Source organism: Ambystoma mexicanum, chromosome 3q, assembly GCF_040938575.1.
Source record: "Ambystoma mexicanum isolate Mex_15411 chromosome 3q, UKY_AmexF1_1, whole genome shotgun sequence".
In the NCBI taxonomy this organism is placed as follows: domain Eukaryota; kingdom Metazoa; phylum Chordata; class Amphibia; order Caudata; family Ambystomatidae; genus Ambystoma; species Ambystoma mexicanum.
In genome coordinates, this window is record NC_090926.1 from 1,080,197,261 (window position 1) to 1,080,223,182 (window position 25,922).

Below are 25,922 nucleotides of genomic sequence, written 5' to 3' on the forward strand. Positions count from 1 at the left end.
ACAGAAGTTTCATTCTTTCACACGATTTGTATCCAATGTCTGCTCACTCCAACCTGATAAGACCTTGGCTTCTTGGCTTCAAGCATTACAGAATTCAGTCACCAGCATGGCCAAAGACCTGGGCACAGTCAAACTGAAATGTGAATACCTAAAAGCGAACAACATACACATAGTAGGAGTTCCCGAGGATGCGCTCAAGGGCCTGATGGAACTGGCTGTCGAAGAACTACTCGGGGAACTACTGGGAGAACCTGGATGGTCGGCAATGTTTGTGTTGGAACGGGCACACAGGTCTCTTGCTCCACGCCCTAAACCAGGCCAATAATAGCCAAACTCATGAACTACAGGGACAGAGACCTGGTGTTACGGGCAGCCAGAGACAAACATGAACTGAAACTCGGGTCTAATGTACGCATATTCCCGGAATACACCCTTGCAGTGCATCAAGTACTACAGACTTTCCTGGGAGCGAAAGATACCATATGCAATGTTATATCCAGCCAGACTGCGCTTGCAACATAACAATAAGACCTATTTTTTTTACCTTTCCCGAAGAAGCAGTCATTGAAACAAACATTCCTTTACCCGACAAGCAGTCCTCCGAAGGGGATGAAACCAAAGAGTGAGATGACATGGCGACGCAACGTATATTTGTCAATGACCGGCCTATCATAGCGCCTAGTACAGACAAACGCAAAATGTACAAAGGGCACCTCCCGCATTGGTACATTGTTGAAATGTTTTGTTGCAACATGGCGATTGACACAATTCATTGTGAGAGATAGCAAAATAAATAAGACCAAAAGCATCGGAAAAGAGGTTACAAGCATTGACGCCTGGCACAGGCCGCCACCAAGGTGACCCCCCACATGCCAGTGTATACATTAGTTAATGGGGTAAGAGGAGGGAGGGGGGTGTGAAACTGCATAGTTGAAGTTCAGGGAACTATGAGGGTGAGGGAGGGGGAAAGGAAAAACGGTTGTGGTGTTAAAGTTAAAATATTGCACAGACAGATAACATTATATTATCGTAACAGTATAATTACACATTGGAATATGAAGACAGGGGTAGAGAAAAGCAGACTGAATGGCTAATGTGAACCCAGGAGAGATAACACTCATGAGCTGGAATGTCAGCGGTATGGGAATGCCGGCGAAAACACGTAAAGTGATGGCGTATGTTAACAGACTAGGCGCAAGTATATTATTCCTTCAGGAAACGCATTTATTAGGGAATCAAGCAAGTAACCTCACACCGGGGTGGGGAGCCCACTGCTTTTACACATCCTACTCGTCCAGAGCCCGGAGGGTCATGATACTGGTGCACAGAACACTACCATTTACTCACTTGGCAACGGACAGCAACCCTAATAGCAGATATGTGATAGTGTACTGCAAATTATGCGACACTGAAATCTTGCTGATTTGAAACATATACAGCCCCAATGTAGATGACCCGGAGTACTATACCGAGATCTTCCAGAAATGTGCTAAATACCCAACGGCCCAAATCATCTGTGGGGGGGATTTTAACACCATATTAGATCTGGACCTGGACAGGACATTGAGTACCCCTAGATCCCTAACGGGTGTAGCTTGTGAAATATGTATACGCATGGCAGATCTATGCCTAACAGACACCTGGCGAGCACTGCATGGACCACAACAAGCTTACACCTTCAATTCGTCAGTCCATGCCATTCATTCTATGATCGATCTATGGTTGGTATCTCAGAGGGTATTAGGCTGGACATCGAAGGCTACATTACTTCCAAGAACATTATCTAACCACTCACCGATATTACTTAAACTGACTATACCAGAGGTAACCTCACAAAGAGCTCCATGGCGATTTAAGGCTGCAGCATTGACTGAGCCAGTATACAAAACTAGCCTGGCGCAACATGTCAACAAATTCTTTGGACACAATGACGGGTCTGTCACTAGTCAAGCAGTATTATGGAAAGCATCCAAGGCCTATATAAGGGGCATCGCCATGTCCACTGAACTGGGGGTACTTGAGGACATCCGGAGGGAACTGGAGAGAAGAGCGGGAGAGATAGCCACACTCCAGGAGCAGTATGCAACCGTTCCATTGGCGCAGACAGCAACTGCAATCAAAACACACCTAGATGATTTCTGGGCCGCAGCAGACCGTGAAATACGCTACTTCGATAGACCAGCGGCTGCACGGAGATATGGCGAACAAGAAAGACTAGGCAAACTGCTAGCACAGATGGTTCGGGGTAAAAAGGGAACCACGAATATACTGTGTATATCAAGGGTAGACAGAGTTGTTGTAATGGGTCAAGAAGAAGTTAGCAAGGTTTTCTTTGACTTCTATGCTACATTGTATTCACTCCAAAGCACAGCTACGAACGAAGAAATAGCTACTTATCTAAGATACCGACTACTCTTTTGTCTGGTGAAGCCAGAGATGACCTAGACACCCCTCTGACATTGAGTCAAATAAAGGAGGCCATAAAGGCCCTACCAGACAGGAAAGCACTGGGCACGATGGCCTTGGAAGGGAATTCTATAAATAATTCATCGAAATATTAGCTCCCCATCTCCATGTGGTATGGACTGAGGCGCTATATCTGGGGAAATTTCCGGACTCCACACGCGAAGCAGTCATAACTCTGCTACTCAAACCCGGGAAACAACCTGAGGACTGTGACTCCTATTGCTCTCTGTATCTCATAAACACGGACGTGAAAGTATTCACAAAGATTCTATCCACTCAGCTCGACCCTATAATGCCACATATGGTCCAGAAGACCAAGCAGGTTTTGTACAGGGCAGGTCACCAGCAACCAACATCCGCCAATGCTATAATATCATGGCAAAAATCCTGAGAGATACTGAGGGGATAGCAATGGCCTTGGACATGCAATAGGCCTTTGACACTGTATGCTGGCCTTTTCTATTCAGGGTCCTCGAGAACTATGGACTTAACTTCATAAAATGGGTCTGTATACTTTACACACAACCCTACGCAAGGGTATGCGTAAATGCGGGGTTATCGTCGATACTGGAGCTGGCCGGAGGCACCAGGCAAGGTTCGCCGCTATCTCCAGTGTTGTTCACTCTAATGATTGAGCCGCTTGCTGACTTGTTGAGGGCGAGATACAGTGGAGCGGGGATACCCATTGGCTGGCTAAATTGAGCGTATTACTCTCTACGCTGATGATATTATGTTATACATCAGGAACCCAGAGAGGCATATGACAAAAATTCTGCAAGCTGTGATAGTGTTTGGGGAATATTCTAGTATTAGGTTAAATGCTGCTAAATCCAAGGTTATCCCTCTAACAGAGGCGACTAAATTCCCTGCAGACTTGCTCAGACTCAAATGGGCACCCCAAAAAGTGAAATATTTGGGTGTAGATATAGCACGTACACCACAACTAACTGCTTAACTACAGGGAACTTGCCGAAGCACTCTGTGCCAAACTCACCCGGTGGAATCACCTACCGATCTCACAAATGGGACGTCTAGCACTGATCAAGATGATCATACTCCCAAAGCTGTTTTATTTATTCAGCACAATACAAGTGTGGCCGGGGAGATCCTTTCTAACCAAAATTCAGGGAGCATGTTCGGCCTTTATATGGAAAGAACAATTAAGAGTGAGTTGGAAACGGCTTACTGAACCATATAAGAAGGGTGTATTGGTCGCCCCGACTTTGAACTCTACTTCCTCACTGCGCAGGCCTATTACGCAATATACTGGACAGAGGGGGGCCATGGAGCACCACAAGCAGCAATTAAAAAACAAACGAGGGGGGTCCTACAAGGCTTCTACACAAGCTGGCTGCAAGGGGACGGCGAAATGATAACTCCATGAACCCAACACTAGTGACATGTAGAACGTGGGATAGACTAGCGGGTAGCCCTAAAGATACTCTGTTGTACCATCTCGGTATGACTATATGGGACGCGCCTTGCCTACCCCTGATGCAAGATGTGACATTAACCACACACTGGAGAGAAAGAGGCATAAACATCTTTGGAGATGTATTTGTTGATAAACATTTCATTAGCTGGGACAAGACCAAAGCGATTGTGGGGGACAGTCCACTCCAAAGGCTACAATACCTCAGGCTGCATTCGGAAATGGCCAATGTGTGGGACAGCTTCCCAGAAGAGCCTCTGTTACAACTTAGCCTGGGATATGTACTCTCCCCAAGCACGACGAGGAAATCGGCCTCCATACTTTACAAAATCTCCCTATCGATCAGAGTAACCCAAACCCTGAATGTTAAAGGAGAGTGCGAACATGATCTGGGAACCACCCTTGCAGACGCAGCTGGTCGCGATTATGTGGGTTGACAAAAAGCATATCATGTAACTCCACCCCCCCGACTTAATAACACAGTATCGGGAGAAGGTCCTAGATGTGGGAGTGAAGAAGCTAGCATATTCCGTATAATGTGGTCATGTACAAGGCTTGCGGGTTACTGGGCTGACATTTGTGAGGCACTAGACAGGATGTCGGACCACCCTACATAATGGAACCTGGGTTCTTGTGTACTGGGCATTGTGACCAAGATGAACCCCATCCAACGCAAATTTCTTAATCTGAGTTTATTAGCAAAATGAGTGAAATTAATGCGTTGGAAAAGCAAGGAACCCCCTGTGTTAGGGGACTGGGTGAGAGACATGACCTGGGCGAACAATAACAAAGATGTATACTCTGCTGCCAATGAAATGCCTCCCGAAAGATATTTGGGGCGGGTTCAGGCAATACTTAGCGGATAAAAGACAGAGGGACGAAGAACAAGACGAAATGTTAAATGTAACTGTGTTATTGTCAGATGAGGGTCCAACCACCCCAAACTCCTCCTCACCTATACTTTCGGAAAAACTGTCCTTGGAACTGGTAGGTGTCCTCCTGCACGACTTCCGGTCGTCTTTTTTTTAACTTCTTTTTCTTGTCGTGTAAGTAGGGTCTAGCTGCCCCAGAGGCCACCTTCACAGGAAGTGTAACCTATCAGAGGTGAACCCCAAGGAGCTAAACCCCCAATGTTCCAGGGAAAAAGCCTCTTGGGCACCAAAAAACCCTGGGTAATCTGCTATGAGGAGAGTTTAGCTGGACCATCACAGTTCTTGTCTGTTGTCTTGAAAGCAATCCAGGGAAGCAGGGTGTACTGCAGGCAGCAGATGGGATCCGAAGTCCAATAAGGTGAAACAGGACCCAGGAATAGTAGGCTAACTTAAGGCAAAATCCAAATGTAGATAAAAGGGGCAAACAAAAAAGGAAGGAGAAATACAAGGAGAAGATAGGAGCGACTAGAACTGGAGAGAAAGATACCGGAAGCAGTGTAACAGAAGTAAGATAAGCAACAGCGAAAGGTAAGAGGAGAATGGAAACGCCCGAATCCGAGAGAAAACCGGAATACACCTACCGTGGTTTGAAGACCGAAAGGGAAGAATAAGCGGTAACTGGAAGTGCTACCTGGATGTGACCGGAACCTAAACAAGGAACGTCCAAAGGAACGATCTTCCGGGAAATTCTAGGATAGAAAGAAAGGCAGAATACAGAACCTGACCAAGAACGTCAGGGAAATTAAAGTAGAAAAAGGTAGTGGATGCCGAGAGCATCGAGCGGGAAGGAGGGAGAAAGCTAAAAAACAGGGAAAAACAATGGAGAAGGCAAAAGGTGGAGTACGCTGACAGCGTCGAGCGGGAAGGAGCGAGAGAGCTGGCAAACAGGGAAAACATAACAGAGAAGGAAAAAGGTAGCTTGGAACGTGATCCAGTACAGAAGGCTCAAGTTGCACACAGCGTTGACGGCGTTCAAACAGGGAACAGGTACAACGCAGCGAAGAGGGGGCGTGGTCATAATTTATAGCTTAGGCCGCCATCTTAGGTGAGGACTAGAACGGGGACCACAAACGCCAAGTCCTCCATAGACTCCACGGGCGAAGTCTGACAGTTATGTTATGAAGATGAACAAAATTAACATAATAATAAGCAATGTAATCAAAAGCAATGTAATGTGACTATCTGTGCAAATTAAATAAAAGTTGGGAATAGATATCCAATGCCAAGCTCATGTGTATTGTACTAAAAACGTAATTGAGTGTAACTGCTGCACATTGTAACATGTCTGCCTGTTGTTAAACAGTGTTTTAAAAAAAATGGTCACTACTCTGCAACAGACAAACTCGGTTATTTCTCTTTTGTGTCTCTTTTGCATGAGATCCATAAAGAAAACCCTGTTAAAATTGCTGGGGTGGTTGGGGCGGCTAAACCTGCAGATGTCCTTTGTTTTGCTGGTAAGATACATTTAACCTTTGCAAATCCCAGTAGAGAGATTTTGGCCTGTGCTTTATGAACAATGTGAGTCTCTGGGGTCACCAAGCCGTGGGTCTAATGCCACACGCTTCTACAAGCACAAGACAGGTGGCATCAAGAACTAGTTCATGGAGAGACTTCAATAGCATGCCCACCTCTCACCTGCAACAGTCAGATAGCTCATGGAGCTGGAGTCCTCGGACACAACCAAATCTGGAAAATATGATTACAGCTAACACTTGCCCACTGGACCTCAATCTGTTGTCAGACAACAGAAGGTATCCATGTTGAGGGCTTAGGACCTGCCATGATTTGCATAGGGAATACAATTGTTGTTCCTTTATGTGTCAGCCAATTCATATGCTGATTTATAATGGACGCACAGCTGGGATAGTGTGGGAAGGGGTGGGATATGGTGCACCAGTATGGCAAGGAGGATAGGAGCAGGTTGGGGATGAGAAGGAGAGTACTGAAAAGTTGAGAGGTGCCGAGAGATATTAAGAGTAGGTGGCAAAGAGAACATATCTAAGAATAGGAGATGGGTAGGAAATAAAAGAGATGAGGGTTTGACAGAGAAATGTAGTGGAAGAGAGGAATGGTGGCAAAAGGAGGAGGGAGCTAGAAAGTAGTAACATGGGGACGAGAGGAAGTGGCGACAGAGTAACCAGGAGGAACAAAGGTGGTGAGAGGAGAAAGGCACCAAGGGATAGCTGAGGAGGTGACACATGAGATGCAGAGAGGAAATAAAATTGAGGAGGATAATAAGAGGAGACGAGAGAAAGTGGAACAGTAATAGCACAAGATATAGGGGGCCAGACTAGAGCAACGCAAATCGTCAAGGAGGAAAGAGAGAGATGGGCACAGTTGGAGAGAAGGGAGATGAGTGAGAAGGAATGTAGGGGTGCAGAGAATGAGATGATAGAGTGCTGGTCCGGAGCTGGAATACTGGTCATGCTCATGAATTGGTGGATAAGCAAAGTCTAGAAGGTCTCTGGCTGCCCAACAAGATGTTGCATTTAACAACCCCTAGGCCTAGCACAATCCTGCTAGGAACCTTATATTGCATGGAATCTGGTCTGGCGCCCCAGTAATGAGGTTGAGATGTAGAAAATATAACAAGTATAAGTAGGTGATTTGCATCCTGTCAAGAAAGGCCACGCATACAGGAGGTTTGGGGCACTTAAAACCACAAGGACTATGAGACACTCCTTGCTTACAGCTAGAAAGGCAGACACTATGGTAGACCGAGAGGGACTGCAGAACTACTGTCCGCCAAGGAGGGCTGAGTCACCTGTCTTGGTGGAAATGTAGCCCACATATCCCAGCGTGCCCTGAACCCTAAATTTATTGTTTTTTCGAATGTCGGATGTGTTGGGTATTTTGTATAGATTTGGGGCCTAGCGGTGTTTTCTTACCGCCAAAATGAAAATAATTCCGTAATAATCACTCTTTGCATTCAGATTAGATTTGGTATATAGTACTACAGTATACATACATTATTTCAACACACAGATACATTTAGTGGTATACATTATGTTGGTATGCGTTATTGGTGGTATTTCTGGTGAGCATAATTCCTTTGTTTTATATGTGGCCCCAATATCCAGAACCCCTTATTTTTGCTTAGTTTGTTCGTGTGATCACTAGAGAGGCCTCAGGCTTACATTTCAGGAACACCACATTTTCAATTGGAGTGCCACCATGGGCTGTCCTCACTGACTTTTCTACGGCAGCGAGCTAACATGTGGTATTCATCACCAATTTATCTACATCGGTGAACTATGCCAGGGCCTCTCTTTCTGCTGACTCGTGTACCTCCGGCAGCAGGCTATTTCATTATGTTATTATTATGTTCCGTTCATAAAACACACACTTATATACTTAATGGAATCATGCACACAGCTACCGCCAAGTCTTATTTTTAGCTACCTTAAAAATGACAATTGCACTGTCTAAACCTCTCCCCATATTATCAGTACTGTAATGGTAGATGCATAAATAAAAGAGAAAAAGAAAAAAACACACTATCCGTCTGCTTTCAGATATTTTTGTGTATTATAAAAAATTGCATTTCAACACGATCTTACTCTTTTTACAGAAATAAATGGAAATTGCACAGTAACAACATTATCTGTAACAAAATGAGAAGAGAGCGGCGAGAACATATTCAATTTGCAACATTAAACATGTTGATAAAACACTGGAATTCCCTCTTCTACTGTGACTGAATAGTTTTGCACACATACACAGTGCCCCCGCACTCTGCAATATAATTACCAAGCCTGTCCAGCATGTGAAATTCTTCGGCTGGTCGCCTTCTGGAAGTCCCTCTTAAATCACCCCAGCAAGGACAAGCACCTGCCGTCACTCAAACCGGGCTTATTCACTGGAATTCCCAGTCTCTGCAGCAGTGCACTGGGATCTGCTTTTTCAATCAGGAAACTCCCCAGCCACCAGCCAGGTCTTTCTCCCAGCTGTGTAAAATGTCTTCTCACTCTCTTCTTCCGCGTGGTTCATTAGAAAAGCTCTGTTACAGCCTACCAAATGAGTTCAACCAATGAAATTCAATCATGTCCTACCCTCCTTCTCTTGAACAATGGCTTGGCTTATACAGTTGCAACTGTAACAAAACTGATTTCCTGCTAATTCGAGTCTTTGCTTCCTGCAAATACTGTGAACAGAGCACAGATAGAAGCAAAGAGAAAAACATCTGGATGTGCGTTTAAAATGACTTTCAGAGCCTGTCATTTTCCATCTCATTTTGCACTGGAGAACACATTATATTATTAATGAGAATTGTTAGTATTGTTAATGAGGTTAGTTCATTAATCCTCAAATGTGTCTCCTGCAACAGAGGAATTTCAGGTGAGAAAAACAATATATGCTTTTAACTGTGAAAAAAAAATATTTGCATTTTAGATGTAGAAATCGTTTTTGACTGAATAGCCTGTTTTCATTTACATGTCCATGTCACACTGGCAACACATGCCTTGCTGTACCTCATTATAGCAATGCACTAACGCATGCAGTGGTACTGCATGAAAAAGACATGGCTAAATAATCTTACATATTCCCTCCTTTTTTTTTTTTTGAATTTGGCTACGATCCAAGCCAATTGGAGAAAAAAAAACGTGCTCCCCGTTCTCCTTTTAAAATGTATGCGTATTGGGATATCTTTCTCTTCCTGACGTAGTTACTAAGATTAGCAACATTTTCATTTTTACTGATAGCACAATCAACCATCCACCCATGATTAGCACCAAGACAGCTAAACCCACTATTGAACGTTCCCCCAATGTTCCCCAGTGAAATCTTTCCACCTCCATTATACCCAGGTTACTAACTGTAATATTGTTTTTTCTCAGATTCATTTTCATTACATGTCTTTCTTTATGATTCAATAAAAACTCCACATCCGGATCTATTGGAAATGTGTCCCTTTGAAAAAAATCGATATTTTCTACTTGGCTTTCCCAAATATCATTTGTTACGTGAAACAATGTTGACCCTCCAATTCATACAATTGTATCCTTCGGAACCTGTAAGTAAAAAACATTATATTTCACCTGTTTAACCACATATGTTCCATGATTCAAATGTACTATTGTCATGTTCTTTAAATAGGCGCTGACCAACCATTTACCTCTGACCATCTTAGCCTGTGCCAGTTCTTCACTCCCCATATTGCTAATGATCACTTCACATCCTTCTGATATACTTGGGTCAGATTCCAAACTCAAATAGCATCTGTGGCATCAGGAACAAACGGTTTACCTGGACACATATAATTTTGTTCTTTAAATTTGACACACATTTCCAAGTTTGGTATTAAGTAAATTTCAGGCTCCCATGACTGAAATGCCACCACCTCTGGAGTCTTAATCTTAATAAATTTGTCCTCTTGCCAAAACCCCATGTTGTGTACCCTCTTGGTTTGATAAATAAGTTCAGGAGCTACATATGGGATGCATAATAACAAACCAATCTCCAACCTTACCACATCAATTTCCCTCCTGGTCAATCTTTCTATCATTTGATGAATAATATCCTGCGAAAAAAAATACAAGGGAATATGTCCTTGAATCAATTGTGAAACTGCAGTTTGAACTTCTCTCATATAATTCGTTAAAAGTCTATCAACAGGACTCATTATATTCAATATTTCATTTAAAGTTCTGTCATGCTTAATAATTAGCTTAGTCGCCCGTTGCATCACATCCGCTTGTTCATTTAGAATGATTGCAGTTTCATTTATGAATCTTACTTGTTCATCCAATCCCCCTCTAATCCCATCTAATGTTTTTTGTATTATTTCTAGGTCAACACTCAGTTGTTGCGCTTTAGTACTCAGCGTTCCTACCGAAATGGCATTGGCTGTTGATATTGTGGTACCTATTATGGCTCCAACTATAGACATTACCAATGATATCGCGAGCATCACCGCTCCTCTTTTTCCTCTCCTCTTCTTAATGTCTGCTGAATTCACAAATGTTTTTTCCAATTGCATCAATATATCTTTTATTGACTGCTTAGAGTCCTCTTTTCTTGTTTCCAACCACTCTTTAGTCTGTTCAATCTTAATTCCGGGATGGTTCAAATGCTTTTCAATCAAAATCTCAGGGTTCAATGGTATGTAGATATTCTGGAAAATCATCCTTCTATCACTCATGATGAATCCTGGTGCCTCTTCTACCGCAATACCAGATGCTGGTCCAGGTTCAATGACAACCTGTGCTTCTGAATTTTTGAAGATCCCTCCGAATATCATCATCATTAACCATATTGTTAGTGTCATCTTCAATTCTGATCGCTTTGCAGCCTTGGACTTCGCCCCCCTTCGGTGCTTTTCCGGAATCCGTCCACGTGGGCTCCAGGACTCCATCGTCTCCCGTGATCTCCGGTACAAATATGTTAATATTCTAAATTAAATGGAAAAGAAACAGATTAAGTATATAGCACAATACTAACTTCACCCTTTTGCCAAAAATAAAACATGCTTTGTAAAACATTTCGCCCTTTTTCTTTCGCCTTCTGAAATTAAGCACAGGTTAAAAATAAAACAATCATACATAAAACAGCATTCAATATTCAATACATTTTCATTCTGCACACCAACCCCATAAACTTCAGCTTTTATTTTTTTTATATTATATATATATTTACATATATTACAGTGTTTGTGTGCCATTATAATCAACCATCTTTATTTAACTTCTCTGTCACTGCCTCCTGACTGTACCCATTTATTTTACCTTTTTGTGTTCAAGGGACTTTATCTGTTTTTACACGCTCCAGATTTTTCATCTCATGTCTTGGATGACATGGCTTGATTTGGTTTACATGCACAAACTGTTCTGTTGCCGTTTCACCTTCATTCCTTAAAATTTTATAAACTACAGGAGAGACTTTATCTATAATTCGAAACGGCCCCTGCCAGGCTGCTAGGAATTTGGATTTTCTGTTTACTTTTTCCAAAATGAAATTTATACACCTGATCCCCTAACACAATATTCCTTTACTGTTGACTTTTTATCATAATATGTTTTAGCACTGTCAGCAGCCCTTTCCAGATTTCTCTGTACAAAAGCAAATGCATGTTGTAAATGCTTCCTCAGCTCATCAATGTATTCATGAACTGTAGATGCGCTTACAAGTGTTTGCTCATGTGTTCTGTATAGCAGGTGTTGCGGCAACACCATTTTCCTACCTTTCAAGACCTCATGTGGGCTAATACCTGTTGCTTTGGCAGGAGTTGATCTGATTGCCATCAAAACCAACGGTAAACGTAAATCCCAGCTGGAACCTGCTTCAGCTACAAATTTCTTTAAAATGTCCACAACAGACCCATTACCCCGTTCAACTCCACCTGTAGAAGCCGCCCGATATGCGATATGTAGTTTCCTTTTCACACCCAGTATTTGCCATACCTTGCTCATTAGAGCACTTGTGAAATGACTTCCTCTGTCTGACTCAATTCTTTGTAGCAACCCAAACCTTGAGAACACATGATTCACTAGCAATGTGGCTGCTCCTTGCGCACTACAATCTGATGCAGGAATACATTCAATCCACTGCGACATCAAACATACCACACTCAAAATATAACGGTTTCCTCTGCTCGACCTTTTTAAAGGCCATACATAGTCTATTTGCAAATCTGACCATGGAAGGGTTAGGCCTCTGTTCATTAGTGGAGCTCTGTGCATTGGTGAAGCAGGTTTAAATTGGGCACATACTAGACATCCTCTAGTATACAATTCCACATCTTGGGACATATGTGGCCAATAAGCATAATCCTTTAGTATTTCCAATGTTTTTTGTGAACCTCTGTGGCCTGCATTTATGGCATCATGTGCATGGTGTAGCATTAGCCCTCCAAATGAAAGGGGTACCACCCATTGTATCTGTCCTATTATGGACTCTCTAACCATGAGTCCATCCTGTAGTCTAATTTGTTTTTTATTCTTTAATAGCACCCTCAATTCCTCTTTTCCCACACAATCATCTTCTGTTAAAGGGTTTTGTCCAGGATCTATCAAATGGTTATAGTAGATTCCCAAAATGTGATCATTCTTTTGTGCCTCAATCAAATCTTGGTCTGGGGTGTTGGATCTATCAAATGGTTATAATAGATTCCCAAAATGTGATCAATCTTTTGTGCCTCAATCAAATCTTGGTCTCGGGTGTTGTAACTCCATTGTACCACTGATTGTTCTGTCTCCTTTGGTGCTTTAGAACGTGTTACTGCATCAATCTGTATTTCACCCAGTAAATGTTCAATAGGTAGCAATTCTCCCATCACAGCCCCGATTTTAGCCAGGTGGTCTGCCTTATCATTCCCCTCCTTATCCTCTCCTGGAGTTTTTAAATGCCCACAAATTTTTCTCCAGTATATTGTCAAATTATTTTCTGACACCAATCTGTCTATGACTTGTATCATTTTTCCATGCTTAAGTGACTTTTTGTTGTATGTAACCATGCCTCTTGCTTTCCAACCAGGCAAATACTCCACAAAGCTATTCCGTGCATAGTCAGAATCAGTCACCAGGACAATTTCACTGAACTTTTTATCAACTGCAGTAGCAATTGCTTTATAAATGGCTGCCGATTCCGCTACTTGACTGCTCCTAGCTCCAATTCCCATCCCTATGCTGGGGATACCTTCACATTTCAACCAGACAGTTCCTATTCCTGACACTAATTGTTTATTACTGTCATTTTCAATGTGAAAAGCACAACCATCAACATATACAGTTGGCAAGTCCTTGTATGTTTTTTCATCAAAAGCTTTGTGTGGTGATTGTTCAAACTCCTGTAAATTAGGTTCTATTTCCATTTCGTTTGATGCTTGTTCAGCTGCACAGTCCTGTAAATCTGCTAAACCTTGAGCAATTGGGCTCTTTTTATTTTGGCCATATCTCACTTCTACAGGAAAACCTTGTAATGCTAGCGTCCATGAAGTGATTCTGGACTGCGCTAGATTACCTGACCTAATTCTTTTACTCTCTAAGAATTGCAAAGGTTGATGATTTGTTTCAATAATCACCTTTTCTCCCTGAAAAATGGGGCGGAAATGTTGTAGCGCCCACACAGTGGTTAATAGGGACTTTTCACATTCATTGAATTTCATTTCAACTTGGGGAAATGCTTTACTTGCATAGGCAATGGTTTTGTGATTCACATCATGTTTTTGTGATAGCACTGCTGACATACAATGTTCAGAGAAACCTATTTCTATAAAGAAATACCTATCCTTTATGGGGTATGCTAAACATGGTGCTTTACAAGACATTCCTTCAATTTGGCTACTGCCTCAGACTGCTCTTTCTCCCATTTTCAGGGCGTATTTAGTTTTAGCAGTTTAGTCAATGGTTGAGTGATTTCAGCATAATTTTCAATTAACTTTCTGTTATAGCCTGTCATTCCTAATAAACTTTTCACCCCTTTCACATTTTTAGGGTCTTTTAGTTTTTGTATGGCCTCTATTTTCTTCTTTTGTGGCCATGTTCAGTTACTTCATGGCCTAGAAAATTCACTTTTTTCTTGCACCATTGTGCTTTTTGTAAAGACACTTTGGCGCCTGCTTTCTGCAATTGAGCAAGCACATGCCTTATTTCATCAAAATGGTTTTTTAAGCTTTCATTTTTTATCAGGACATCATCCACATAAACTATGGTTCCTCTTTCCACTGCATCAGGCATGGCCTTCCTCAAAAATATTCCAAATTCACTCCCACTATTAACGTACCCGAACGGAGTTCTAACCCATACGTATTGAGTCCTGTCACATGTAAAGGAAAATAAATTCTGTATCTCCTCTGCCAATGGCACGCACCAATATCCAGAGGTGAGATCTAATGTGGTAAACACTTTTGAACCATGTACCTGAGCTAGGCCCTGTTCAATGAATGGCAGTGGCCATCTGGACACTGGTACTCTTTTATTTAACTCCCTCAAATCTGCACATAGCCGCCATTGACCATTTGGCTTTAACACACCTAAAATGGGGGTGTTGGATGTGCTATGGATAGGCCTGATGATTCCTCGCAATTCTAAATTTTTAATAATCTCTGCCAATGATTCTAAACATGCCAGCGGTAATCTATACTGGCGTACAAATACTGGACTTCTGCTACACCCTTCCGGAAGTGTGGCCACATGTAAATTAGTTAACCCGCAATCATAGGCATCTTTTGCAAATACATCTTTAAATTCCATAAATATCTTCCTCAATTCGTTTCAATCCTCATCGTTGTACACGCATCCGCTAAGGAGATCTGCTCTTCTACCATTTTGGAAAATTCTGGAAAATGTTCTGGTAGTGGGATCTCGGCGCTTTCCTCTAGCTGTGTGGCTGTGTCTCTTTGTAAAGCTGCCACTTTTAAATGTTTTGTCATGTCAGCTTCCATTTCAATGGGCTGATTTTCCATTTCATTTTCACTTAAATCAAATGTTATATAACTCTCTTGATAACAGCACACTGTCTCACTTGAATCATAAGGGTACACAGAATGAATTTTAAATATTCCTTTGGGCTGAGAGTCCAGGTATTCTGGCAACTCACCCTTGGCATCTACATACTTTTCAGGGATATTTCCAATCACCATGTTATTTAGATCTGCAGTATAATGTGATTTTTGTATGGCCATTCCTAATGGGGAGTTTTCCTCTAAGTGAATATCTTGACATCCCTTATTATTTACCATAATCCTTACAGGCCCTTCACCAATATCTAGCAATGGAATGTATTCATAATCCAGGCCTTGCTGTCTTATGGATTCATTCAGGCACACACATGCATCAGTCTTTCATCTGCTGTCCATTTTTGCATTTCAGTGTTATTGCAAACCGTTTTGTAAATGCAGGAATAATAGTATCTTTCCTCGTTTGTAGTTCGATTGCATAAGGAACCAGATGTGCACAATGATAAGCCCTTCTTTTGTCTTCAAATTCAGGTGCCGGCCCACCTAGGCGTGATCATATTTTTTGATTAAGGAAATCTAACACCATACACATTCTGTGCATGATGTCATTGCCCATGTAAAAATAATTTTGTGCTCCACTCACTATCCATACATTATGGTAAATTGTTTTCTGCCCAATGCTAATTTTAAGCATGCATCTGCCTGCAATTCGGTTTTCAAAGTCTGGACTGTCCAACCCAGAAACATATTGGTTTTTAATCCTAAATTTTGGGATTTCCTCCCTCTCCATTATTTTTTGCAACAATTTCTCATTAATCAAGCTCCTCTCCTGCTCAAGCGCTAAAGTGGCATTTATTGTTTTAAAACAGTCATTTATACCAACATGAACCCATGGTTGCTCATCTTCCATGTGTATTTCAGCAAGAGTGGTAATGTGTTTTTCTGAATCTGCTTTAGGAGTAATATTTTGTTTGCATATCTTTTCTTTTCAATACAAACGCAATGTGTGCTCATCTATGGTGGTCTGCCAATTTTTCCTTGGGTCCAAGTATATTTGTACAGGTAGTTTTTCATTGTCGCTCTGCATTTTGTCTGGACACATTAATATAACAGTGACACTAGGTATGCAACTATTCTGGAGATATACCTCCACAGCATCATTTGTTTTGGCAACGGTGTGACATTCATTTACGTTGCTGTTTTGTGATTTTAGTTTCTTAGGTCTCAATGGTTTTTTGGTTAAGGACCTCAGCACTCCATTCACCCCATCTATGAGAGGAGACAATCTTTTCAGGCAATCTGTCCCCATCAGGAATGGAATTTCACAAATAGATGTGATCAATACCTCTTGTTTCATTCTGTGCTTTCCTATTTTTATGTCAACCTCAGTTACACCTATGATGGGCACCTCCTCCCCATTAACGTTATGCACTGGACCTTGATTTTCCTTCACTGTGATTTGATTCTGTGGGGATCTCCCTTCATTGATACTCTTTACCAGCTCCTTGTACATAATTGTGGCCTGTGCGCCAGTGTCAATCATTGCAAATGTTTGGCATTTTTCTTCTACTGTGATGGAAGCATAATACCTGTCCTCAACTTCCTCTAATACACATAAGAAGTGTGAATTCTTACTGATTTCAGGACTCGCCTTTCTCAGGCCTTTTTCACTTTTGGCCAAGCACATTGGTAAATGGAAAGACATTTTTCCCTCCTTTTTACCCATTTCTGCGCAAGAGACTTTATTCATTTCTCCATGTTCAGAGGTTTTTTGGAGTGTGGCCACTGTTCGCCTATCCATCCAGGTATCATTAGGGGCCACATTACAACCCTCCAACTGAACATGTATAACAACATCATTCAGCAATCTGTCATTGTTTAATTCTGTGCATTTGTGATCATTTATTGTGGTACCAGCCCTTTCAGCCTATTCAAAGATATATGGCTCAAAGAATTCTTCAGGTGATTGGCATGTACCCTCCTTTGGAGTATTTCCTTTTTCTGCCTGTGTTTGGTCATTGTTCTGAGTGTCCAGGGAAGGAATTATAGCATCCCCACTTACTCCCTGTTTACTGGTATTCCCCAGGCATGAGTCATTTTTCTTACATCTGTCTCTTTGTTCTCTTGGAGTTTCAGGTTTTCTTATTTCATTTGTACAAATCTTCAATGTTTGATTTAGCTGTAGGTTAAACCGTACCTCTCTTTTAGAAGTATTTGCACTTTCTGTTACATGTTCATTTACTGGCATTTTCACTTTTAAATCATTAGACATCTCAGAGTCATTATGCAAAATTACATCAGAGCAATCTGTCTTTTCGGCGCTGTATGTATCCTGAGTACTTAGTCACTTTTCAGAAGAAGCCCCCCCGGTCATTGCTATGGCCATCTGCCCCCTCCTTTGATGACTGTTTTTGTGCTGTACAAAGGTTGCCTATTTGTTCAGCCAACATTTTCACTTGGGCCTAAAGGCACTGGAACCTTTCCATCTCTCTAGAATCCTCCCTCTGTGGCCTAGATCGATATTGATTGCTTTCTCCCTGATTGGATCTATTTTGATACCTCTCAGGTGAGTGATTTCTATTGGGATAGTTTCTGAACTCTTGATTCATTTGTGGAGGGGAGCGGGTGCACCCATCCTTTGGTTGTAGTCCCCTGGTGGGGAATCATTGTACTGACGTGGAGTATAATTCATGTTCTGTCTCATGTCCTGTCTCTCATGTTGTGGGTACTGACCCTTATGTTGATTCCCATTATCAGCAAATCGATCCACATATCGGGGTCTATCCTGATTACCATATATCATGGTGTTGGGATCAAATTTGCTCTGTGTCCCCAATGTGTGGTAGGGATCATCATTTCTTTGATCTTGCCTCTGATTATGGTTCATACCCGACATATCAGGTCGATAGCCTGCCCCGGGCCTGTCTCCTAAATACCTAGGACTGATGTAGCTCTCCCTATTACTAGGATCATGTGATTGAAACATTGGTGCAGAGTGTGATGATCTTTGTTGATTAACCCTTTGTTCAGGTGCCAAATTATTTTTACCTGGACTTTGAGCAGATTCAAGGGACATCTTGGCTGACCTGATTTCCATCACTGTTGCTGAGGGTTCTTTAGATTTAGGTCTAGTATCTTTCATTTTATCACTTTCTCTACCCTGACAATAGAGTACCTCATATAGTTTTGTGCTTTGATGCACAATCCACTCAAGGGACTTGTCACGATCAAATTCACGAACCAATTGGGATATGATGTCTTTCTGTAGCCCATAGAAGTAGGCGGTTTTAAATTCATTAGAATTGGGGTCAAAAGATGCATCAAAGCGAGAAAATGCTCTTTTTAAGTCTTGTAAAAACTGGCGAGGGGATGTATTAGGCCCAGCAGTAAGTGTGTAAGTAACTTTCTTTGCCTCCTGTAATGACTGGAAAGGAGAAACATGACGCCTAATTTCTTTTTCAAACTCCACCCATGTCATAATCTGCTGTTCATTTAATCCCCTTATGATGCTGGCCGTCGGAGCATCTAAAGTTAAATGAAAATATTGTCTGTACTGTTCCTTAGGTATCTGGAGGGCTTCAAAAATTTCATGAACCGCTTCTAAGTGATCCTCAATGCAGCATTCCCCTCCTTTTTTAAATGGTTTGATCAGAGCTTTAATAGATTTCATTATTTTTATGGGGCTACTTGTTGCAATGCATGGAATTGCACTACTTGGTGACTCAATCTAGGTTCCAGGTGTATGGGATTGGTGGCGGCCCCCAATGGGAGTTTCAAATCCCCCAAGGGCGCTGCAACCAAGTTCAGTCTCCTGCCCAGTCACTGGAGCACTAGCTCTTTGGGCAGAACTAGAATTCACCTCCACTCCATTGAATGTAGTGCCCTGCCGCCTCTCCTGGGACTGGGAATGCACATTTGCTGTTCTAAGTCTTTGCACTTTTTAAGGAGCCTGTGTGCTTTATTTTGCAGATAGTTGTTTTCATAACTCATTTTATTTATTACCTCCTGCATGTCGCACTTTTGCATTTGGCATTCATTGAATTCTTTGATTCTCTTGTCTCTTTCTTGAATCATTTTAACCATTTCTTGCTCTGCACCTTGGAGATCACTTTCTTTTCCAAAATGTTCTTTTTGTAAAATCTGCATTTCTCAAACAATCTTATCTTTATCCTGTCTAATGTGATCCACTAAGGCTTTTAAGTGTACCAATTCTTGCTCACTGTCTTCAAACTGTTTCTTGCTTTTGGACAACTGAATATCAAAATCTCTGCATTTTAATTGCATGTCTTTCTGACATCCTTCTAATTCTGTTCTTAACATCTCCTCTTTTTTACTTGCCCCATCTAAGCAGTCTTTAACCTGTTAATTAGCTGGGTATCATTTTCTTGCATTCGCAGGTACCTATTCAAAATAAACCATATCTTGGCGCATAGCCGCATTAAACAGTCTTTCTCTGCACTTTTATCGGCTGCATTCAATAACCTTGTAAGGCAGACCTGAATTATGCTGCCTTCTGCAAAAATATTGTCTAGTTTTTCTTTCTGCACCTCACCCTGAATGCGGTCATGCCATTCTGAGGTACTGTTTGATGACCACGTCCCATGTGCAAACAACTTTGCCTCTAAATATTGCACTAGGTCTGAGAATGTGGTTTCTCTTTGTGACATTCTGAAATTCGTTTTTGGTGACACACTTTTATTATGAAATGGGTTCCCTTTAATGTACAGATGGCAGTGTGAAACACACTTGCCACGCCCAGTAGGTGCTCTATGATAACTTTCCCGGCCTGCAACGCACCATAAATATGTTGGGTATTTTGTATAGATTTGGGGCCTAGCGGTATTTTCTTACCGCCAAAATGAAAATAATTCAGTAATAATCACTCTTTGCATTCAGATTAGATTTGGTATATATATACAGTATTTCAGCACACAGATACATTTAGTGGTATACATTATGTTGGTATGCGTTATTGGTGGTATTTCTGGTGAGCATACTTCCTTTGTTTTATATGTGGCCCCAATATCCAGAACCCATATTTTTTGCTTAGTTTGTTCGTGTGATCACTAGAGAGGCCTCAGGCTTACATTTCAGGAACACCACATTTTCAATTGGAGTGCCACCATGGGCTGTCCTCACTGACTTATCTACGGCAGCGAGCTAACATGTGGTATTCATCACCAACTTATCTACATCGGTGAACTATGTCCAGGGCCTCTCTTTCTGCTGACTCATGTACCTCCAGCAGCAGGCTATTTCATTATGTTATTATTATGTTACGTTCAGAAAACACACACTTATATACTGAATGGAATCATGCACACATCTACCGCCAAGTCTTATGTTTAGCTACCTTAAAAATGACAATTGCACTGTCTAAACCTCTCCCCATATTATCAGTACTGTAATGGTAGATGCACAAATAAAAGAGAAAAATAAAACACACTATCCGCCTGCTTTCAGATATTTTTGTGCATTATAAAAAATTGCATTTCAACACGATCTTACTCTTTTTACAGAAATAAATGGAAATTGCACAGTAACAACATTATCTGTAACAAAATGAGAAGAGAGCGGCGAGAACATATTCAATTTGCAACATTAAACATGTTGATAAAACACTGGAATTCCCTCTTCTACTGTGACTGAATAGTTTCGCACACATACACACTGCCCCCGCACTCTGCAATATAATTACCAAGCCTGTCCAGCATGTGAAATTCTTCGGCTGGTCGCCTTCTGGAAGTCCCTCTTAAATCACCCCAGCAAGGACGAGCATCTGCCGTCACTCAAACCGGGCTTGTTGACTGGAATTCCCAGTCTCTGCAGCAGTGCACTGGGATCTGCTTTTTCAATCAGGAAACTCCCCAGCCACCAGCCAGGTCTTTCTCCCAGCTGTGTAAAATGTCTTCTCACTCTCTTCTTCCCCGAGGTTCATTAGAAAAGCTCTGTTACAGCCTACCAAATGAGTTCAACCAATGAAATTCAATCATGTCCTACCCTCCTTCTCTTGAACAATAGCTTGGCTTATACAGTTGCAACTGTAACAAAACTGATTTCCTGCTTATTCGAGTCTTTGCTTCCTGCAAATACTGTGAACAGAGCACAGATAGAAGCAAAGAGAAAAAAATCTGGATGCGCGTTTGAAATGACTTTCAGAGCCTGTCATTTTCCATCTCATTTTGCACTGGAGAACACATTATATTATTAATGAGTTAGAATCATTAGTATTGTTAATGAGGTTAGTTCATTAATCCTCAAATTTGTCTCCTGCAACAGAGGAATTTCAGGTGAGAAAAAAAATATATGCTTTTAACTGTGAAAAAAAATATTTGCATTTTAGATGTAGAAATTGTTTTTGACTGAATAGTCTGTTTTCATTTACATGTCCATGTCACACTGGCAACACATGCCTTGCTGTACCGCATTATAGCAATGCACCAACCCATGCAGTGGTGCTGCATGAAAAATAAATGCTAAATAATCTTACATATTTTGTAGTGACTGAACACAACCCTGTGATTAGGTTTGGACATTTCAAATGTAAATGTCAGAGGTGTTCTTAGGTCATACTATTAATCCTAACTGTTAGGAAAGTGTTCCTCTTTTAAGCAACTTTCCCTCCATTTCTATGGACCCCCAAACATTTTGCTTTTATTTCTGTACTCCTTTCTGACTTTCCAGTGAAGCTACACTCCACTGCACACTTGCTCATTGTTATGGGGAAACTAACAGCCCTTAAGACTGTGAGTACTAGGAAACTATGTTTCTCCAGCATTGGATCTTTCATGGATTCACATGCTTAGAATATTCCCCGCCATCAGGCTGGGAACCCTTGGTATATTTATAAAGACGTTTCCTATAGGAAAAAATGTTGACACTTCTGTGTCCTATCTATGTCGTTTTCGGGCTGCGTACGCTTGACCCACTAGGACGTAGGGATATAAATAGCCCTGCCCTCGCGGCTTCCTTCAGATTTCAACTGTCTCCAAAGTAGCGGAAGCACCTCGTGTTTGTTTCTACTAGGTTGAATTCTACTCCTGAGAGTTTTTTCGTTAAAATTTCTGTAAAGGCGTTATTCCACCCGTGTGCCACGTGCAGACTGAAAAAAGTCCATGAAGGAGATGTGCACATGGATTGTTTGTACTTTCTGCACCCTCATCACTCGGTGGACAGTTGTGTGATCTGCAAAGGTTTCTCACAGAAGACGCTAAAGGATCGGAATAGACGCCTGGTGACGTGGCTAAATGAAGGAACCTATCCTTCATTGGAGGTAGGATCAGGGCGCAGCCTAGCATCCAGGCCCAAGTCATCCAAGGCGGAATCCCATCGCCGGTCGGTGTCGGCGGAGCCTCCTCCGAAGAAACCACGATCTATGGAGAAACGCCCTTCAGAAAAACATCAGGCGAAGGAATCCTCGTCGAAACATGGGCAAGATCGCCATCAAGGAAAGTCTTCTTCACCTTCGTCGAAAAAAGGGAAAGATCCATTGAAGACCTCCTCCTCAGGAGACCATCACAAGTCATCCCCGAGTAGAGACTGGACGAGGCATAAACGTAGCTCAAAAAAGGCAGGATCGCCAAAGGAGGCTGCGTCACAGCCTACACCATCGTCTACAGAGACTCTGTTGTTGATGAGATTGTTACCGTCGACACAGGTAACGCATGCAGTGGCCCCGGCGAATACGATAGCGACGATGGACGTATCCACGTTGACATCGTTGACGGTGGAGCCTCCAAGGGCGTGGCAGCCGGAGGTGTACGATGCGGTTCTGACAGACACCTTACTACAGCTGGAGGCGGCCTTCTCAATATCATCCATGAAGGAGGATCGAGAACAGATAGTTGGTCCAGCAGATCTGGGACTGCAAGGAATAGCGTCGTGGATGATTTCGGAGGGATAAAATGTTCCTGTTTCGTCGTCTTTATTGAACCCTCAATCTATATTATCCTTGCAATTGTTGTTCACGCTACAGTCTCTTCTGAAGCGGTTGGATGAGAAGTTACCCCTCGTAGACGCACCTTTGGGGATTCCGGCGAGACCTGCCGACGGCGAACCGGATCCTTCTACGCGGGTTACGGAGAATATAACCTCCCGACCAGTGAACGATGAGCCACCACGCTCATACCCGGGAGAAGGGGAGTTACAGGATTCAGAGTCGGAACCTAGAGACTCTTTTTCAGAGGTATCCTCATCCCCTTTGAGGGATCCTACATGGGAGTCGGAAGCAGAGAGGAGGCACCTAGAAGCCCGGCTCAACCATCACCGACCATATGGGGAAAAGAAGGAAGTCAGTCTTCTCAGTTCCCATTCTAGACCACGTCTGGCAAGAAGGTTTGAGGACCATGCACCATCCATTTTCAGAACCAGCAATAACGGGCAGGTTGGAGAAGAAATTCAAGGCTCCAGACTCTATGCCTAAATGTTTGACCGCTCAACCATCTCCAGAGTCAGTAGTGTCGGCTGCATCAGCTAGGAAGGCCTGATCGCAGCACAAATGTTCTACCCCTCTGGATAACGAGGCTAAAAGACAGAACGCGTTTGGCAAAAAGGTTCTATCCATAGGAGCGACGACGGTTAAAGCAGGTGGTGGTGCCGGAAACACAAGAGCAACTGAAGAACAAGGCAAAGGATATTACATCAAAAATTCATTTTATTTTGTTATAAATTGTAAAAAATCTTTAATTAGTTCATTTTATAAAAAACATCCTATATAGCAGACATTCATACATTCATTCAAACTAATAGAACTCTAAAAATAGTACATTTACATTTTTTGAAAGGAAATGTGAAGCAAATGCAACAACTGTTCCATTATTAAGATCAAAATTACACTTTCAAGAAAAACAATTAATGTGATCAAAGGAAAACAAACAGATACAAATTCTGTATAATGGAAATGTAAACAACACTTCCAATGTTCAGTAATAATGGTTCACTCCAGACAAAAGTTATCGACTATTAGTGCCCAGACTATTGATGCCAATATAAATGAGTCTTCTTAGTCAAACAGGCTTCTTAATACATAGTTTCGACTTGGATAGTTATCTATGTCTTCAACAGGGTAGGGATGAACCTAACAACATTTCTAAAAAGAAACAACAAAAAGAAAAGAAAATAACAAACAAAATAAATGATACAGTTAAAATTAATTGTTAAAAAACCTTAATTCACTCAGTTGCTCTCTGTAAATACCAATAGTCCAAATATGGAGAGAGGACAAATTAAGTCATACTCTGAAACCAACCCAAAATTTGGCTAAATGGAGAGGGTTAACTCCAATTCATTTAAATGTTGCCCACTAAAGGGCAGTGCATATCTCAAAGGCCTCACATAACGTCCAGACCTCCATCTCCCTCAAAAGGATAGAGAATTCAATGCAGAAGGAAAGAGAAAATCATTTCCCATTGGTGGGACACTGTAATTTCGTGTCACTGTATTTTCCCCAAATCTAACACCCCGCTCCCCCCATGCCTCCATTTGGAATTCCAATCACAAATCAGCTAAAGTAATACCTGAAAACCATACACAAGATGGTAAAATGGTCTTGTCTTAACCTGCTTTTAACCTGTATTTGACCCAGCATCTCTAGTACAGAGGAGAAGCAGGTTAAGACAAGACCATTTTACCATCTCGTGAATGGTTTTCAGGTATTACTTTAGCTGATTTTTGATTGGAATTCCAAATGGAGGCATGGGGGAGCGGGGTGTTAGATTTGGGGAAAATACAGTGACACGAAATTATAGTGTCCCACCAATGGGAAATGATTTTCCCTTTCCTTCTGCATTGAATTCTCTATCCTTTTGAGGGAGATGGAGGTCTGGACGTTATGTGAGGCCTTTGAGATATGCACTGCCCTTTAGTGGGCAACATTTAAATGAATTGGAGTCAACACTCTCCATTTAGCTAAATTTTGGGTTGGTTTCAGAGTATGACTTAATTTGTCCTCTCTCCATATTTGGACTATTGGTATTTACAGAGAGCAACTGAGTGAATTAAGGTTTTTTAACAATTAATTTTAACTGTATCATTTATTTTGTTTGTTCTTTTCTTTTCTTTTTGTTGTTTCTTTTTAGAAATGTTGTTAGGTTCATCCCTATCCTGATGAAGACATAGATAACTATCCAAGTCGAAACTATGTATTAAGAAGCCTGTTTGACTAAGAAGACTCATTTATATTGGCATCAATAGTCTGGGCACTAATAGTCGATAACTTTTGTCTGGAGTGAACCATTATTACTGAACATTGGAAGTGTTGTTTACATTTCCATTATACAGAATTTGTATCTGTTTGTTTTCCTTTGATCACATTAATTGTTTTTCTTGAAAGTGTAATTTTTATCTTAACAATGGAACAGTTGTTGCATTTGCTTCAGATTTCCTTTAAAAAAATGTAAATGTACTATTTTTAGAGTTGTATTAGTTTGAATTAATGTATGAATGTCTGCTATATAGGATGTTTTTTATAAAATGAACTAATTAAAGATTTTTTACAATTTATAACAAAATAAAATGAATTTTTGATGTAATATCCTTTGCCTTGTTCTTCAGTTGCTCTCGTGTTTCCGGCACCACCACCTGTTCCATATGTATTGCTTTACCTCTAGGTGTCGGGGTTTGGAGGTTCCCACTATTGTTTGTTGGTTTTCCCTATCCTAGAACACCTTCCTGAGGTTTCTGTATGTCTAGAGCAGGC

At 41.6% G+C, this 25,922-nt stretch overlaps 2 protein-coding genes across 4 annotated transcripts in view; one reads left to right on the plus strand and one right to left on the minus strand.

The window, feature by feature from the left end:
• Positions 1-25,922, plus strand: part of LOC138583263 (zinc finger protein 1 homolog) — a 371,722-nt gene that overhangs the window by 247,376 nt on the left and 98,424 nt on the right. The gene's annotated exons all lie outside the window — the stretch shown is intronic.
• The window catches only part of LOC138583265 (uncharacterized), a 560,015-nt gene continuing 542,432 nt past the window's right edge, over positions 8,340-25,922 (minus strand). For both annotated transcript variants that reach the window (XM_069655347.1, XM_069655346.1), the window contains exon 4: positions 8,340-11,222. In XM_069655347.1, the coding sequence (XP_069511448.1) occupies positions 11,022-11,222 (201 nt within the window). In that variant the 3' untranslated portion in view covers positions 8,340-11,021. The remainder of the gene's footprint in view (positions 11,223-25,922) is intronic.